This window comes from Lipotes vexillifer, unplaced genomic scaffold (assembly GCF_000442215.2).
Source record: "Lipotes vexillifer unplaced genomic scaffold, Lipotes_vexillifer_v1.1 scaffold521, whole genome shotgun sequence".
Classification (NCBI taxonomy): Eukaryota; Metazoa; Chordata; class Mammalia; order Artiodactyla; family Lipotidae; genus Lipotes; species Lipotes vexillifer.
The window spans coordinates 1,309,005-1,324,352 of NW_006778737.1; the positions used below are offsets into that span (position 1 = coordinate 1,309,005).

Genomic DNA, 15,348 nt, shown 5'->3' on the forward strand with positions numbered 1-15,348 from the left:
ATAAAACAATTGGACTTTTTCTTAATCTGTTATGATACTGTTATTACACATCTAACCCTATTGCAATTCCATAACAGCTAAAATGGGGAAAAAATGTCACTTATGGGGAAATAATACTAATTCATATCTAGTGACTTTTTTCCTTTAGAAAAATTAAGAGAATTTTCAATAATTACCCTAGACATGTTACAATGTATACTTGCTATATTGGGTCCTATTTAAAGAAATTCCTGTAATTTAAAGGGTCAGGTTATTGTGTACACCAGCTTAAGTGGCTTGGGCCTGTAGTTTTAATACTAATGCATATTCATCCCCTGTGCTCTTTATGGTTTCCTGTAGCACTTACCAAGTTCTGTTCTTCTACTGGCAGTTTGTTTTAATTTGTTTTCAGTTTTATAAAATGTATACACTTGTAGAAGGTCCAGGGAGTGGATGAAATTAACTTCAGAATTATGTAATTTCTCTAGGTGCATGTATATCCTAAATATATTTGTGTATCGACATACATATAATCTAGCACCCATTTATAAACAGACACCACAATTTGATTAAAAAAAAATAAAAACTATTCATGCCAGCTAATCTTGCAAATTTTTTATGTGAAAACTGTATTACTAGTAATTTTAAGTCTGTGCTTACTGAAATAGTCTGTATAGCCATGAATTCCTACGTCAGAAAGAAATCATATAACTTCAGTTTCCTTAAGAAGGACTATATTATGCTAGAAAAAAAAGTATGCTAAGACTAAACATATAAACATCAAGCTATAACTGACTGGGCCTGTGGTCATCATCCTGCCTCTCTGTTCTCTCTGTTGATGTGCCATATAATGGTACACAGGTATGGCTGAATGAATGTTTTCTTAGTTTCTTTCCTCGCTTCCACATACAGAAACCTGTACTTAAATGCAGCATAGAATATATAGAAATAAAATTTTAAACTAACACCTATAACTGCTTCTATCAGTGAGCCCCTCCTCTGTGTCTAGAAGTGGACTAGGTTCAGTACAGAAATCATAAGCCATCATCCATTTGAAAACACTTTTAGTGATCACATTAACCAATAAATGGTAACCCTTAGCCAGGGTTTTGTAGAAAGAAGGAACGCATGTATCCCATTAATGATGAAATCGCAATTGAAGGTTCTCTTTCAATTAACTGAATTACCTCAGTAATGGACTCTGCAAGTAAACAGACACTAAGCTGGCCTTGGGACTTTTGTACAAGAACAGCTAATTTTAGGGTCATGTACTGGGGTCCTTTATTCATTGCAGTCACTAAGACATTTTATATATGTACTTCTCTATAAGAAGGATTACTGTTAAGAATTATCATGAATTATCAGAGGTAGCATTTATTATTTTGAGCATGTAGAAATGTGGATTTATACGTTTAAAGTAAGATGAATACAGCATTAGAACTGATGTATCTTAGTTAATTGAAATTTTTACTGTTTGGGTTTTATTTTTACAAAACTGCCTTTCAGTATGCCAGCCATCTGTTGAGAGGCTATGTTCAGAGTGACTTTTTAAAGAATGTAGACTGCATTGAGATTTTAGTTGCTAGGTAAAGTGAGAAATATGAATCAGTGTAACAAGTCACATTTTAAGAAAGACATCTGCGGAATTATATACCTTTTTATCCAGAATAGTTTGATTACCAGGTTCCTGTGAAAATTCCTTGTTCATAAAGGTCATGTTCTTTGTAAAGGACATATGCCTTTAGACGATTGGGTAACGGAAGAAATGACATGAAGATGGGGCAGCGCAAGTGTAAACGTCCCATACACTTCCGGATCTTGAGGCGGCACAAATGTTTCAGGGAGCGAGGGTTTGCTAAAATGAAAAACAGGCACATTATCCAAAAGAAAGAATTGCTTCATTTTTTTAGTGATCTTTAGCAAATGTATTTTATACTTAAGCCACCAAGATTTTCATTTGCTGTGACTAAACGGAAAAGTTAATTGGGAAATAGCTTTCCACTTCTCACTGCAGATCTCGTAGCTGTGGTTTCAGAGCCATGTCACGTTCGAGTCCAAAGACTGGCATCAGTTGTGGGTCTGGCCTGTGAGACCTAAAGCTCCTACGTCTGTGTGTATTAACCCCCTGTCCTGCCCCTTGGGGTCAGGCTAAAAACTAAAGATCACTACCCTGTGGGGAAATTATATGAAAGAAATTCTTCTTAATTTGACTTATGTGCTACTGTGAAAGAATTTGCTTTGAAGGGTCATTTAATATCCTCTGTAGCCTTAGATCTTAGCATTTTCTCATCCCTGTTTTTAGTGCCATTTCATAGTTTTTAATTCCTGTGTCTATGGTGTACCATAGGATCAGAAGAAAAGTATTATCTACCTATATAATAAATAATTACCTAACAGATTTTATCTATTGGGAAATGGTAGTAAGTACAAATTAAGTGCAGTTATAAACGGTAACATTTTTTAGATAGGAATAGTATTTTTCTTGGTTTCTTTAGGTCAAGCTTTTAATTGAAGAGAACAATGTTCTACCAAAGAAATAAGAAGAGTTCAGTTAGTATTTTTTGGTAAGAATCGTCAAGAAAGAAAGATACTCACTCAAGATAAAATGGATTTCTGACCAGAGCCTCTGTTTTTGGAGCACAGCTTTCAACTTTGAACAGATCCTAACTTGATCAACATAATCAAGCATCACTCGAACAACCTTTCCAGAGAGATGTTGCAGCCATGACAAAGTTATTACTTCGCAGAACTGAGGAAGAAAATCAGAACTATGAAAGTAAATGGAAAACTAAGTATCTGTGGTTTAACACAGTAATCAAAAGAACACTAAACTCGGAGTCAAGAACCAAGGTTTGAAGTTCCTCATTTATAAACTAAGGTGTTGAACAAGAAAATATTTCTTAGCTCTAACATTTGGAAAAATATTTACTACCAAGTCTTCCAAACTTTATAAGATACGAGGGTTTAAAAACAGACTGTTACATAATAGCTTCTGTCCCCTTTGGTTGCCCGCATGGCTGTGTGGAATAAAGATTACCTTTCCAGCTTCACTTGCATCTAGATGTGGCCATCTAAGTTCTAGCCAATGAGATGTCACTGGAAGTGTGAGCGACTTACAGAATGCTGTTAAAAGAAGAGCAAGGCGTGTGCTGCTTCCTCCTGCCTGCCTTCCTGCTGGTTGGACTGGATGTGAGTTTCTCCTGTGAATCATGGAACTGTCCAATTAGAAGTCTATTTACTCTCGCCTTTATTTATAGGAGAGGGGAGTAAGCCATCTTATTAGAGCCTCTCTTATTTGGGGTTTTCTATCATTCATAACCTATTCCCTATTCTGATACTTGAAACGTATGATAGTTTCTGCCTTTAAGTAATTTACATGTCCTTACACAAGATGCCCATGTAAGAAGGCAAATACTACTATATGAAAAGTCAGGAAATAATACAAGATGACATATTGCTTAAATACCAAGTCCTACATTAATCATAACCTAAAAGTAATATACAATATTAAAATATTTTCCTCTTCAGAACTGACTCAAAGTTCTTTCTCCATTTTATTTATATTTTCAGATTTTAATAATATGAATTCAAGTATCTATAGTGCATCTATTGTGTGCTAAGCACAGATCTGTAAGCTGAGGAAAGTGGTGAACAAGAGCTTACATTCATGTATTTGTGGGGGAGATACATAATCAGTAAAATATTAAGAATTTCAGAAACGGATAAGTACTATAAAAGAAATGAAAAGCATTAAAGAGAATGATTAGGGAACAGAACTGCCTTAGGTAAGATGCATAAGGAAGGGCCTCTTTGAGGAGGTAACACTTGAAATGAGACCTGAAGGGTGGCAGCTATTTGAAAAATCGGGGGAAGAGCTCAAGTTGGGGAAAATAGAAGTGACCAATTAAGTAGGGGGAAAATAGGAGACTGTGGTGTGATGACAGCTAAGAGAAAAATGTCTCAAGAAGAGAGTGGTCAACTATATTTATTGTGATCCTTTTTTCATCAAAATGTGACCAAAGAAAACCATTAATCAAATGTTAGAGCCAAAAACCTAGGGGTACAAGTATCAGGAACCCAGAAACATTTTAACTAGATAACTCACTTCTTCAAAGAAAAAACATAACGTATATAAGGCTGCATTTATTTTTCACAGCCTTGTTCAGATGTTGCTTCATTTGTGAAACTCCCTAACTAGAGTTAAATCACTTTTTCCTCTAAACTGTTTCTGTACCTTTTACATCTTTCTACTATCATGTTTATTTTATCATATATTTATCATATTAAAATCTTTCCCTCCATGAGCTTCTGGAGGGGATGGAGTTTTATCTTTTGCTGTAGTTCAGGGACACGGATAATGACTACATAGGGTGACACAGCCAATACTGTGCACTTACCATAGTATCTTTGATAACTGTAGATGTCCAGCCTTCAACAAAAGTATAGAAAGGATGAACTTTGTCTCCATGAGGACAATCAAAGCATCGCTCTATGTCATACCCATAATTCAACAGCATCCTGAGCATGACTTCATCTTTCAGCGTGTATTGAAGTGCAGATGGGAAATGTAAAGGGTTGACTTTGCAGAAGTAATTAACGTTGGCCCCATGCTGTAGCAGCAGGCTTATCAGCTCATAGTTGCCCATCCTTAGGGCTATCTGGAGGCAGTTTACTGGGTCTTGATTAGGCAGAGCTCCAGCACTCAGAAGCAGCTTAACTGAAGAGAGGTCACCATTTGATACAGCAAAATACAAAGCTGACTTCCTGTGGTCATCATAGTGTTTGCGAATTCTCTGATCTAGCATGAAATTTACATCAAATCCAGCCCGGATGAGAAGTTCCAGGCATTTGGGGTGTGCTCCTGCTGCTGCACAGTGAACTGGACTGATGCCACTCCGCTTAATGGCAGCAAAATCCGTGACTGGAACCAAAATCTTTAGAGCTCTGAGAAAGAATTTCAAAGTGCATTAAAAAATAGTTTTTGTTAAGATGCTGCATTGACCTGTATATGATTGCTTTATACTAGCACTGGATGGTATTAGCATCAGTTGGTTTTTAGACACCCCAACCAAAAAAAAGCATAGTCCTGCATCCAAAAACTCAGATACCATGTAAAGTTAAATGAAACTAAGGTGTAGATATAAAACTCAGAATTACCCCAGTCAGTGAAACCTGAGGCTCCCCATATTGCCAAACGACCTGAAAATAAAATAGTTTTATGTCTCTTCAGGGTCTACAGAGGATGTCTGAATTTACCACTTTCTAGCTGGTCAAGAGTTTCTCACCTTTAAAAGGGGTGTTGGAGTTGTAGGATCAGAGATGAAGAATATAAAATTCCCAGAAGCTGCCCCCCCTCCAAAACCCCATGGCTATTACTATTTCTATTATTTGCAATAATGTAGTTGAACTTACAACAAGTGGCCTCTGTCAGCTGCCACATGAATGGGCAGGTGGCCTGAATTCTTAGGGATGTTGGCATCAGCTCCATACTCTAGCAAGAGAGTTACAGAGTCTGGATTTCCTCCACTAGCTGCTTCAAGTAAGATGGAAGAAGAATCAGAGGCCTGACCAAGAGCATTAGCTCCTAGGAGGAGAAAGAGTGATGTTATGCAGAGTCTTTTCCACCGTATTGCTTAAGTATTCTTAAAAGTGTACCACCACTACCAAAAAGCAATTATTGAGCAGCTACTTTAGCAAAACACTAAGAATCAAAGACATAAAGTATGTACCTCCTGTCTCAGACAGTTTACAAACTAGTTGGGGAGAGAAAATGGTGTAAGCAGTCTCTAAGTTATAAGTAGGTTGGCTTTCAGAGTAATTTTATAAGTTATTTGTTTCTAACTTAAAAATCCCAGGAGAATTAATTTTATACAAGATGGTTTTATTTCCAGACCAGCATACAAAAGCTCGCTTACCTCATAACACACTATAAGATGGTCTAACAATCCTATTGAACTATGTCACCATGACATCTAATGAAGATCTTATGGTGGAAAAGCATGTTTGTTCTGTTTTAACTTGTTCCTAGGAGACTGTTCATACTAAGAGACACTAGCTGTTTGTAGTTGAAGATAGGGACTGCTGATAGTTAAAAGGGTATATTGTAGTACCCTGTAAGCTAAGTGCTGTGTGAGTGGTGTGGATAATAAGAGTACAGATACAGGCTGTCTTCTTGAAGATCTCAGGGCTGGGGTTGTGAGCAGGGCTGGGAGGTGAAGGAAGGAGGGAGGAATTTGGGGTCAGTTGTGGAAGGCCTCTCAGTAAAGGCTTTGAAGAAAGAGTAGCATTCAAATGGACAAAAGAAAAGGAGGACACTCTGGGCACCTTCACAACTCATATAAAAAAGATATAATGACTTTAGTGTGGACTCCATAATCTTCAGAATATAAGGACTCTAATATTTATTGACTGTCTTGCATGTATAAGCAGTAAGCCAAAGCCCATTTATGCTGCATGTTGGCTCATCACAGTCATTTGTTCTTCTCTGTTCTTTATTTTGGCAATATCATCCACATACAAATTCTATTTCAATATATTATTCCTAATTTATATGGTGTCATTGTGCTTTTCATGGAATGGCACTCTATTGCTGTTTTAACTCGGAGGAAATTGAAAGATCTTTCTTCATGGAAAAGATTATGATGAATCAGATCTCAGTCTTAAAAGCTCATATAGTTTTAGATGCAAAACTCCAGACTTAAGTGGAGTTGTACAGTGGGAGGAGAGATGAAAGTGACTTCAGTCTTTGGAAAATTATGTCCCCTCCTTACAAGTGCAGAATGGGGTATCCAAATGATGCCATTCATTGAATAATCCATCTTGAAAATGAATTCCTAGAAGACAGATTATCTTCTCTATATTCTGGAAGGAATCCATAAAATGCTTCCTACAGAAGAATTCTCACTGTAGCATTTGATGAGGAATAATCCATTTTAGGTGGGTGTTCTCTTAGTGAAAGTTCTGCATAGAACTATGAGAAATCTATTATATGCACCAGGTTTTTTCTTTTACTGAAGAACTTATTCACATTTTTTGCTAATACACATAATATATATGTCCTGATTATCATCACTCAATTAAATAACCCCTTCCTGCATATTTTTTTCTAATTGAAAAATTTGTAAATCGATTAAAATATTTTGAAAATTAAAAAAAAAAAGAATATAGTGGCTCCCCCAGAACCCCATTCCTAGAATGCATTAAGAAATGTCTAATAAGCCACCATGTAATGAGTACTCACTATGTGCTGGTTTCTTTATGTACGTAATAATTTCTAAACTTCACAACAACCCTAGGAAGTAGATGCTAATATCTTCATTTTAAAGATGAAGAAACTGAGTTTAATTGAGATTAAATTACTTCACCAGAGATGCACAACTACTAAGCAAGATAGTCGGGATTCATGTACAGGTGGGGAGACCCAGGTGCTATTTCTATGATGCCATGTTGCCACTCTAGCAATGCAGGGTAATAAAGTAATGTGATTTGGAACGAGACAGATGTGGGTTCAAAGCTTGGCTCTTCTATTTAGTAGCTATGTGCAGATGACTGTATAAGGGGCTTACCTAAGGGAAATGCTCCCTCACTGACCTCACTGAGGTCAACCGATACTGGTTTCTTTGAAAGGTTAAGGATTTAAAATCTGTCGCCTCTCCTGTTTCTTTATATTTTAATCAATGATCTACACAAAAGGTTGCTCTTTTTGTGTAGATGAAGGATCCAGTGTTTACTTTGTTATTCCAGCTAATGACTTTAGACATCTCTGGTATCACTCATTTAAAACATCTTACTTAAGATGTCTTACGGCCATTGACTGGGAACTAGCCTCCCCTATATGACAGGAAAGATTTAGGGAAGTCTAAAAAGCAGAAAGTTGTTCTTAAATGTAGGAGTCCCTGCAGTCTAGAAAACTGGACACCAGGACCATGTATTGTTAGAGAAAGAAATAAGACTTCTGGATACTAATGGGGAGGAGAATAAAGAAGATAATCCTAATATTGGGACTTTATTAAATCTTGGTAAAGATTTCCTTCTTCGAAAAAAAAGCTTTAGATATTACACTGCTTCTTCTAACAGTGTCATCAATGAGGGTCTCCTCAAAGACAGTTTTCTGAGCCAGGATCTCTGCCAGTTAAACCAGGATCTAAGATGGCCGCAGCTATAGCATGGGTGGCAGGGGAGGGCGTGTTTGAAGGGAAATTCTACAACTGGTACCATCCCTGACCCTCACTTTCCTCAAGGGTAAAATGAGGATAATGCCTACCTCACAGGGTTTGTAGAAGATTATTTGAGGTAAAATAAGTAGCTTAATACCTGGCGCTTAGAAAGTACTCAATACATATAAATTGCCTTCCCCTTCTCTCAGAGTTTTGTTTATTACTAGAGGGGAGAACTGGGACCCAAAGAGAAGAAATCAGGAAGAATTCCCTAACAACTTAATTCATCTGGTAACAGGTTGGACTGCCTCATAACTTAGCTTAAGCAGAGACAACATGAAGGGGATGTTGTGGAGTGTTTCATTCTATGAATCTAGAAAAGAACACCACCACACAAAAAATTAAACAAAAAACAACCATCCTCTTAACATGGTCCTAGTAATTTTAGGGAAACTGCTTCACAGCAAATAAGAAATATTCAATCCCTATTTTAGGGTCTTTCAGTAGCTAATATTAACACACACTTCAATAAAATCTTAAATTTGGCTTAAATAAAATGTTAACTTCTATTACACTGAAGCTCTCCATAAAGAGGAGAATGCTTAGGTCATGTTATCCTTTAGTAGTGTGCTGACTGTATAGGAAAATCTTGCCTTTCTGCAGTAACAGTTCCATGATTTTAGTGTGTCCGCTTTGGGCAGCAAGAGCAAGAGGAGTGAATCCATAGGAGCTCTTTGGGTCAGGGTGGGCCCCAGAAACCAGCAGGAGCTTCGCTATGTCCCGTCTGCCCAGCCTGGCTGCTTCGTGGAGAGCTGTCCTCTCGTTGGCACACCGCAGATTGACATCTGCTCCATGGCTGATCAGCAAGGCGGCCATATTGTAGGAGTCTTGTAGAACAGCTGGGAGATTAGAAGTGAGGGAGGCATCATGTTCAACCGGAAATTAAGGCCAAGAGTATCAGATCAGCTAGTTTCCCTCAGGCTTCTTAAGGAGTTCTTCCTTCCTATCCCCCATGTACCAGCATTTGGTGTTTAGGAAACGGATTGTAAAATGAGGCATATATCAAATAATATTAATAGTGTTTTACATCAATAGGCTATTTACTTTTCTGTAAACCATGACCAATTATTCATTGTCTGTTGGCAGCTTATGTAGCTGAAAAACAGTTTTCATTTATCATCTTTATGTTCTCAAGAAAATGGGAACTTAAGTACCTAGTACAGTCCTAGAAATGTTTGTAGCTGCTTTACATGAAGAAAAACAAAAACAGCAATAATTAGGAAATTATTTTTAACCTCACATTTTATTAACCAATATTCTCTAATTGGCATTTCTGCATTTATGCTGTTAATTTGCATTGGATGATAATCTTTAGTCCTTCAAGATTCTAGAGCACCTTAATTTATCCATCTCCCTATCCATTTGCTAATTGTTGGCACCAAGTGTGTTTGGGGAATCTTGCTAGGTGTTAGACACTGAATCAGTATGAATTCTGCTCACAACCATTTATAATGTGCCATATAAAGGGCTATAATTGCACTAAGACTAGCAATATAGAGCGCCAAGAGTGTTGGGTCTTTTTTAATTCATTGAGCTGGCACTTTGTGTGCTCTTTCATTCTGGAAAGATGAAACATGTTCTTTGTTTTAGGGAATAATTTTCTTGACTTGTCTCATTGACGGTATATTGCCTCTACTTTGTCTGTTCTCTTTCTACCATTCCTATTACTCACAGGTTCCTCCTCTTCGGTTATCATCCTAATTCTCTTAGTTATTCTTCTTACTGATTTTTCATTTCTTATCTTCTTCTTCTGGAAGCTTTCCTAACTTTATCTCCTCGCATTTGAATTTTTTAAAATTTCTGCTGTCATATTTTTAATTTTCAAGAGTGTTTTTTGTTTTGTTCTTCATTTTTTTTTAGTAGTGTCCTGCTATTTCATTAATTTTCATTGATTTCTCTGAGGAAATTAATGATAATTTCCCCCTACCTTTTATTTTCCCCTAAATAATCTGTTTCCTCCAAGTTGTTTACCTTTGTTTGTTGAAGACTTTCCTCAGATAGTCCTTGGATGTCTGCTCATGATTAAGAGCTGGGGACTAAAAATCTGCCTGGAAATTCTAAACATTGACTGTGGTCTTAACTGTAGGTTGATGTGCCTGGGCTATTTGTTGGGGAACCTCCAGTTTTAGTATTTTTAGTTCTTTCTCTTTGAGCTGATCAGATTCTCCAAAGAAGCCTCCTCTTGGAGGGTGAAGTTCTAGCTGCTGGCTTTCTAGAATTTGGTGAAGAACTGGGAGGTCTCAGCCTATGTGCTTAATTCCTCCAGTGTTTTCAACCCAGTACTCTTGCCCTTGCCAAATAACCCCCCATCCAGAGAGCCTTTGCTCACACTATTCAGAGAAAAAACTTCCAAAATTCTGCTGGGTGGGGGAAGAGTCTGACCCAGCAGGGTGGATTGAGAGAAGTGATCTAGATACCTGACTATTTGTTTAATAGTTTTCAACCAATTTTTCTATTTTAGCTGCCCATCCTTCATCCCTGCTCCATGAGGTAACTATAGCCAACAATTTCCAGGCCTTTTGATATAACTGTGCTGGTTTTTGGCTTTCCCCACTCCAAGTTAAGATTTGGCTTTCTTGACACTTACTACTCATCCATCTGCTCTTCTGATTTTTAAAAATCATGTTATTGTTGTCTCCTCTTCCATTCTTCCCATTTTTTGTATCTTAACCCTTTAAAACAGTTGATGAACTGTAATCCTCCTGAAGACTCAGGAGGCAGCAGAATTACTCATTCATATTTAATCTGCCATCTTTACCCAACCATTGGCTGCTTCTTCCTACTCTGCTCCTCTCCTATATTTCTTATACCAGAATTAACTTGTTCAACTGAGGTACTATGTAAAAATGATCAGCTCATAATTGGGCAGAGACTTTGCCTCAGGCCACCTCACAGGCCAGCCTATATAAAGCTTCTTGAGGGTCAGGTACCCATGTGTGGTTATTTGGCACCAGAGTGACAGTGCTGCAACTATGCACAAGAAACTGCCTTTGAAACCTGTGGGCCTGGAGGACACTCAGAGCCACAGACTGTTCTCCAGAGCTAACGTGTTAATTTACCTGTAAGAAGAGGAGAATTGCCTTCAACATTCTTGGCATTTGGATTGCAGCCATTGAGAAGAAGCAAACAGACATTTTCTAAGAGGCAACTGCTGACAGCCAAAAAAAGTGGTGTTTCACCATTGTTGGTGGTTTGCTCCCACACACTGGGTTTTGAGGCTGAAATAAATCCATTAGACCACACAGATTAAGATACAGAAATAAATTTTAAATTTATTTCTCAGAAGCATCAATAAGAGTTATAAAGGGAGTTTACCTTTCAGGGTTATTTCCAAAATGTTCCTATTTAATTGCACTGCAGCCTTATGGAGAGGAAGCCAGCCTATCTCATCTGCTTCATCAAAAGCAGAATGGTACTTGGTCAACCCTGACAATACATCTTCCTTACCTATTAACAAGTCAAATGAGAACATATTCACATTTGGCACATATACAAGGCAGCCCATACTGCTTCTGAATTCCATCATCAAGGTTAGTGCATGAGACAACAGTATTCTAGCACTACCTTTAATGAAAGACACATTTAAATGGCATAGGACAAACAAGCAGTAAGGCCTTTCATCTAGCATTCCGTACAGAAAACAGCTCTGTCCACCGAGGAGCCCAGGAGCTGTTTGCTAAGTTTTGCTGAAGTAGTTTCTCCCAGGAAAGGCCCCATCAGACTCTTGACAATTAGCTGTTGACCCCATAGTGTTCAGCACTTGGGAGATCCTGCTTCTAGGCTTACTGAACTTAGAGGGGAAATGCTACCAGTTGTCACCATCACATCTTACCACAAGTTGAAGGGGATAGAATAGGAAGAGTACTTAACTGTCTCTATTGTTTCAACTATCCTCTTACAGTCTGCAATCAAAAAGCTGCAGAGAAAAAACATGAATGTAATTCCAAAACTGAGGAAAAAACTAAGGCATTTGATAAAACAAAAGGAAAGGGTAAAGGCAATAGTAGTTAACCAGGAATGAACTCATATGAGGCAATGACTGAGGCATAATAGAAATACTTCAAAACACAAGAGGGAAGAGATATGGGAACATATGTATATGTATAACTGATTCACTTTGTTATAAAGCAGAAACTAACACACCATTGTAAAGCAATTATACTCCAATAAAGATGTTTCAAGAAATAAATAAATAAAAGATATATGTATATATATTTAGGAAAAAAAAAAGAAAAAGAAAACGTAGTATGGCCCTTAATGTGTTCCAGGGAAACTCCCCTCCCATGTGTCTTCCCTCATCAGCTTCTTTAGGGCAAGAACTTTGAGAGCCTGGATTACAGTTAGCCTTCAATCAGTGTCTGCTGAACTCAATCAAACATGCCTAGGACTGAAATGTCACACTGTCACATGGTAAAATTTAAATGGCCACTCTATAATGTCAATGATTCCAGCAAAAATTATTATTTAAAAAAATAGTAAATAATCATGGTGTAAGTTTTAAAAAATATTCATGATCAGAATCTGTATTCAAAAAACACAATTAGCAGTTTTTTTAAGTAATATTTTTATTAAAATATTTAAAGTTTTAAAGCTCAACTTATAAATCTTATATTATATTTAAATCTAGTAAATAAGGATTGTCACCTTCCCTTTTTCTTTGATTATTCAATGAACCCAGCTTGAAAACAATAAATTCCCTTAGACAATCGGTCCTACTTAAAATTTAGTCAATCTCCCTATCTTAAAGTCAACTGATTAGCAACCTTAATTCCGTCTGCAGCCTTAATTCTCCATTGCCATGTAAGGTTACATATCCACAGGTTCTGGGGATTAGGACTTGGACATCTTTTGGTGGTGGTGGGCTTTACTGCTCCTGTCTCAAGTATGTTCTATTTTCCTAATTCCTTTAAGTGCCTGATCAAATCAGTAAGCCTTGCTAAGTATCATACAATTCTTGCAAGTCTAATGACTGAAATTTATAACTGTAGTCAATTTTAATTTCTTTGAAACATTTCAGTACTCTTAATCAAAATCTCTTAAGCCTTTCAACCTAAAATCATGACTTCAAAGTTAATCACAAGGTTTAATCACAAGGTTAATACAACAGGTAACCCAATGAAATCCAATTTCTTTACAAAACTTTTAACTATTTAAAGATTATTCCTAAATTTAACATAAAAGTGTAGGAATAGTGTAGTAAAGAATGCAGACTCTGAAGCCAGGCTGCCTGGCTCTTTACTTACTAGCTCTGTGACCTTGGGTAAGTCATTTAATTTCTCTATGCTATGCCTCAGTCGCCTCATCTCTAAATGGGGAAAATAATAGTACCGACCACATAGAGAGGTAACGAGAACTAGAATTTAAATGAGTTAATACATATTTATGAAATGCTCAGAATAGTGTGGCACACAGTGATCACTCCATGAGTATGTTACTTAAAAAAAAAATACTGTAGGTTTGATATACTCCAACATCTCTGTATTTAATTACAAAATCTCTTGGGGTTAAAACACATTTATCCAGTTTTACCTCCATCAGGCAAATAGAGGTCACCACCCCAAGCAAATGGGTTTAATACCCCTGAAAAATAATTGTAACTACTCATGGACTTGAAGTTGCTGATCACCCAGAGAGCATTTGACTAGCTGTGCTTGGCCGCAGACAGCCCATATCCAGGGCAATTCTCTTACTCCACTGAGGGATCCATGGGGTCCTTTTCTAGTGTTGTCATACCAGAACTCTGAGTTCACACCCTTCAGAAGGGGTTAGTCTCTTCTGGGTTTAAGTTTACATAATTACTCCTTTTGATTTGAGTAGATTAAAGACTTTACCCTACTAAGGTTTCTGTGTCTTGGTTGGATTTATGCATTTCCTTAGCTCCCCAAAGACAAGATGCATTAGTGTTCTCTAGTCTTACATTTCCTCATGTATTTCTTCTTTCTGATTTCTCATCTGCCTCTCCTCACCCATATTTGCTAGTAACCTCCTCCAACTATTTTCTTTCTTTTTTAAAATTAATTTTTATTGGAGTATGGTTGCTTTACAATGTTGTGTTAGCCTCCACTGCACTACAAAATGAATCAGCCATATACATACAGATATCCCCTCCTTTTTGGACTTCTTTCCCATTTAGGTTACCACAGTGCATTAGGTAGAGTTCCCTGTGCTATAAAGTATGTTCCTATCAGTTGTCTATTTTATACATAGTATCAATAATATCAATGTGTCAATCCCAGTCTTCCAATTCCTCCCTCCCCACCCCCTTCCCCTTTGGTATCCATACATTTGTTCTCTATGTCTATGTCTGTATTTCTGCTTTGCAAATAAGGTCACTGATACCATTTTCCTAGATTCCACATACGTGCGTTAATATACGATACTTGTTTTTCTCTTTCTGACTTACTTCACTCTGTGTGACAGTCTCTAGGTCCATCCATGTCTCTACAAATGACCCAATTTCATTACTTTTTATGGCTGAGTAGTATTCCATTGTATATATGTGCCACATCTTCTTTATCCACTCCTCTGTTGATGAACATTTAGGTTGCTTCCATGTCCTGGCTATTATTTTCTTTACTGCCTGATTAAATTCTGAATTATTTCCAAATTTCTCCTGTCTGGTCACATATCAAGTCTCATAGATATTCAGCTCCTTGGATTCTGACCCTCTCTTCTGTTTTTGTCACAACACTAGCATCGGTGCTTATGACAAGGCTTAACTGTTGAATACTTATACTATGTTGCCAGTGAGATACCATTACCTCTCATCTTCAGGTGACTGCTGTGTAGTTTCCGGCTTGTGAATATCCTGTAAACTCTGTTGAATGATGAGCTGGGTGTCAAACTCATCATCTATGTCTTCATCATTGGTGTAATTATCCATGTGAAATGCAGACAGATTTACTTTAAAGTCAAAATGAATTAAAAATATTTTTCCAGTTGTGAAAGATTATCAACTGATTAAAATTATAAATGAAATTCAGAAAACTAAAAAATTAATAGGATTGATAAATGAAAAAGTGCAAAATTTAGAACACAAAATATTCATTTAAAAAATTTTTGAAAACCCAAACAGTTTTCTGAACTGACACAGATTCAACATAAATTAGAAGTTTTCCATGAGCAGCCATCTACTTAAAGCTTATTCAGGAAA

At 37.1% G+C, this 15,348-nt stretch overlaps 1 protein-coding gene across 1 annotated transcript; it reads right to left on the bottom strand.

Moving 5' to 3' along the window:
* Positions 1 to 1,027: 1,027 nt before the first annotated feature.
* Positions 1,028 to 15,078, bottom strand: ASB14 (ankyrin repeat and SOCS box containing 14). The gene is made up of 9 exons (XM_007451766.1): positions 14,957 to 15,078; positions 12,067 to 12,144; positions 11,511 to 11,644; positions 11,255 to 11,413; positions 8,789 to 9,034; positions 5,392 to 5,563; positions 4,377 to 4,923; positions 2,575 to 2,728; positions 1,028 to 1,834 (listed from the first exon to the last, which is right to left on the bottom strand). The coding sequence occupies exons 1-9, from the start codon at positions 15,076 to 15,078 to the stop codon at positions 1,656 to 1,658; spliced, it is 1,791 nt and encodes a 596-aa protein (XP_007451828.1). The 3' UTR covers positions 1,028 to 1,655.
* Between the last annotated feature and the right edge of the window lie 270 nt (positions 15,079 to 15,348).

Bases quoted from the DNA above. Each gene is read 5' to 3' on its own strand.
- ASB14 (XM_007451766.1), bottom strand. From the start codon at position 15,078: ATGGATAATTACACCAATGATGAAGACATAGATGATGAGTTTGACACC. The intron at 11,414-11,510 runs GTAAACTCCCTT...GATTTATTTCAG, and splicing joins TTTGGAAATAACCCTGAAAG to CCTCAAAACCCAGTGTGTGG. The intron at 5,564-8,788 runs GCAAGATTTTCC...TTCTCCTCCTAG, and splicing joins GGAACTGTTACTGCAGAAAG to GAGCTAATGCTCTTGGTCAG.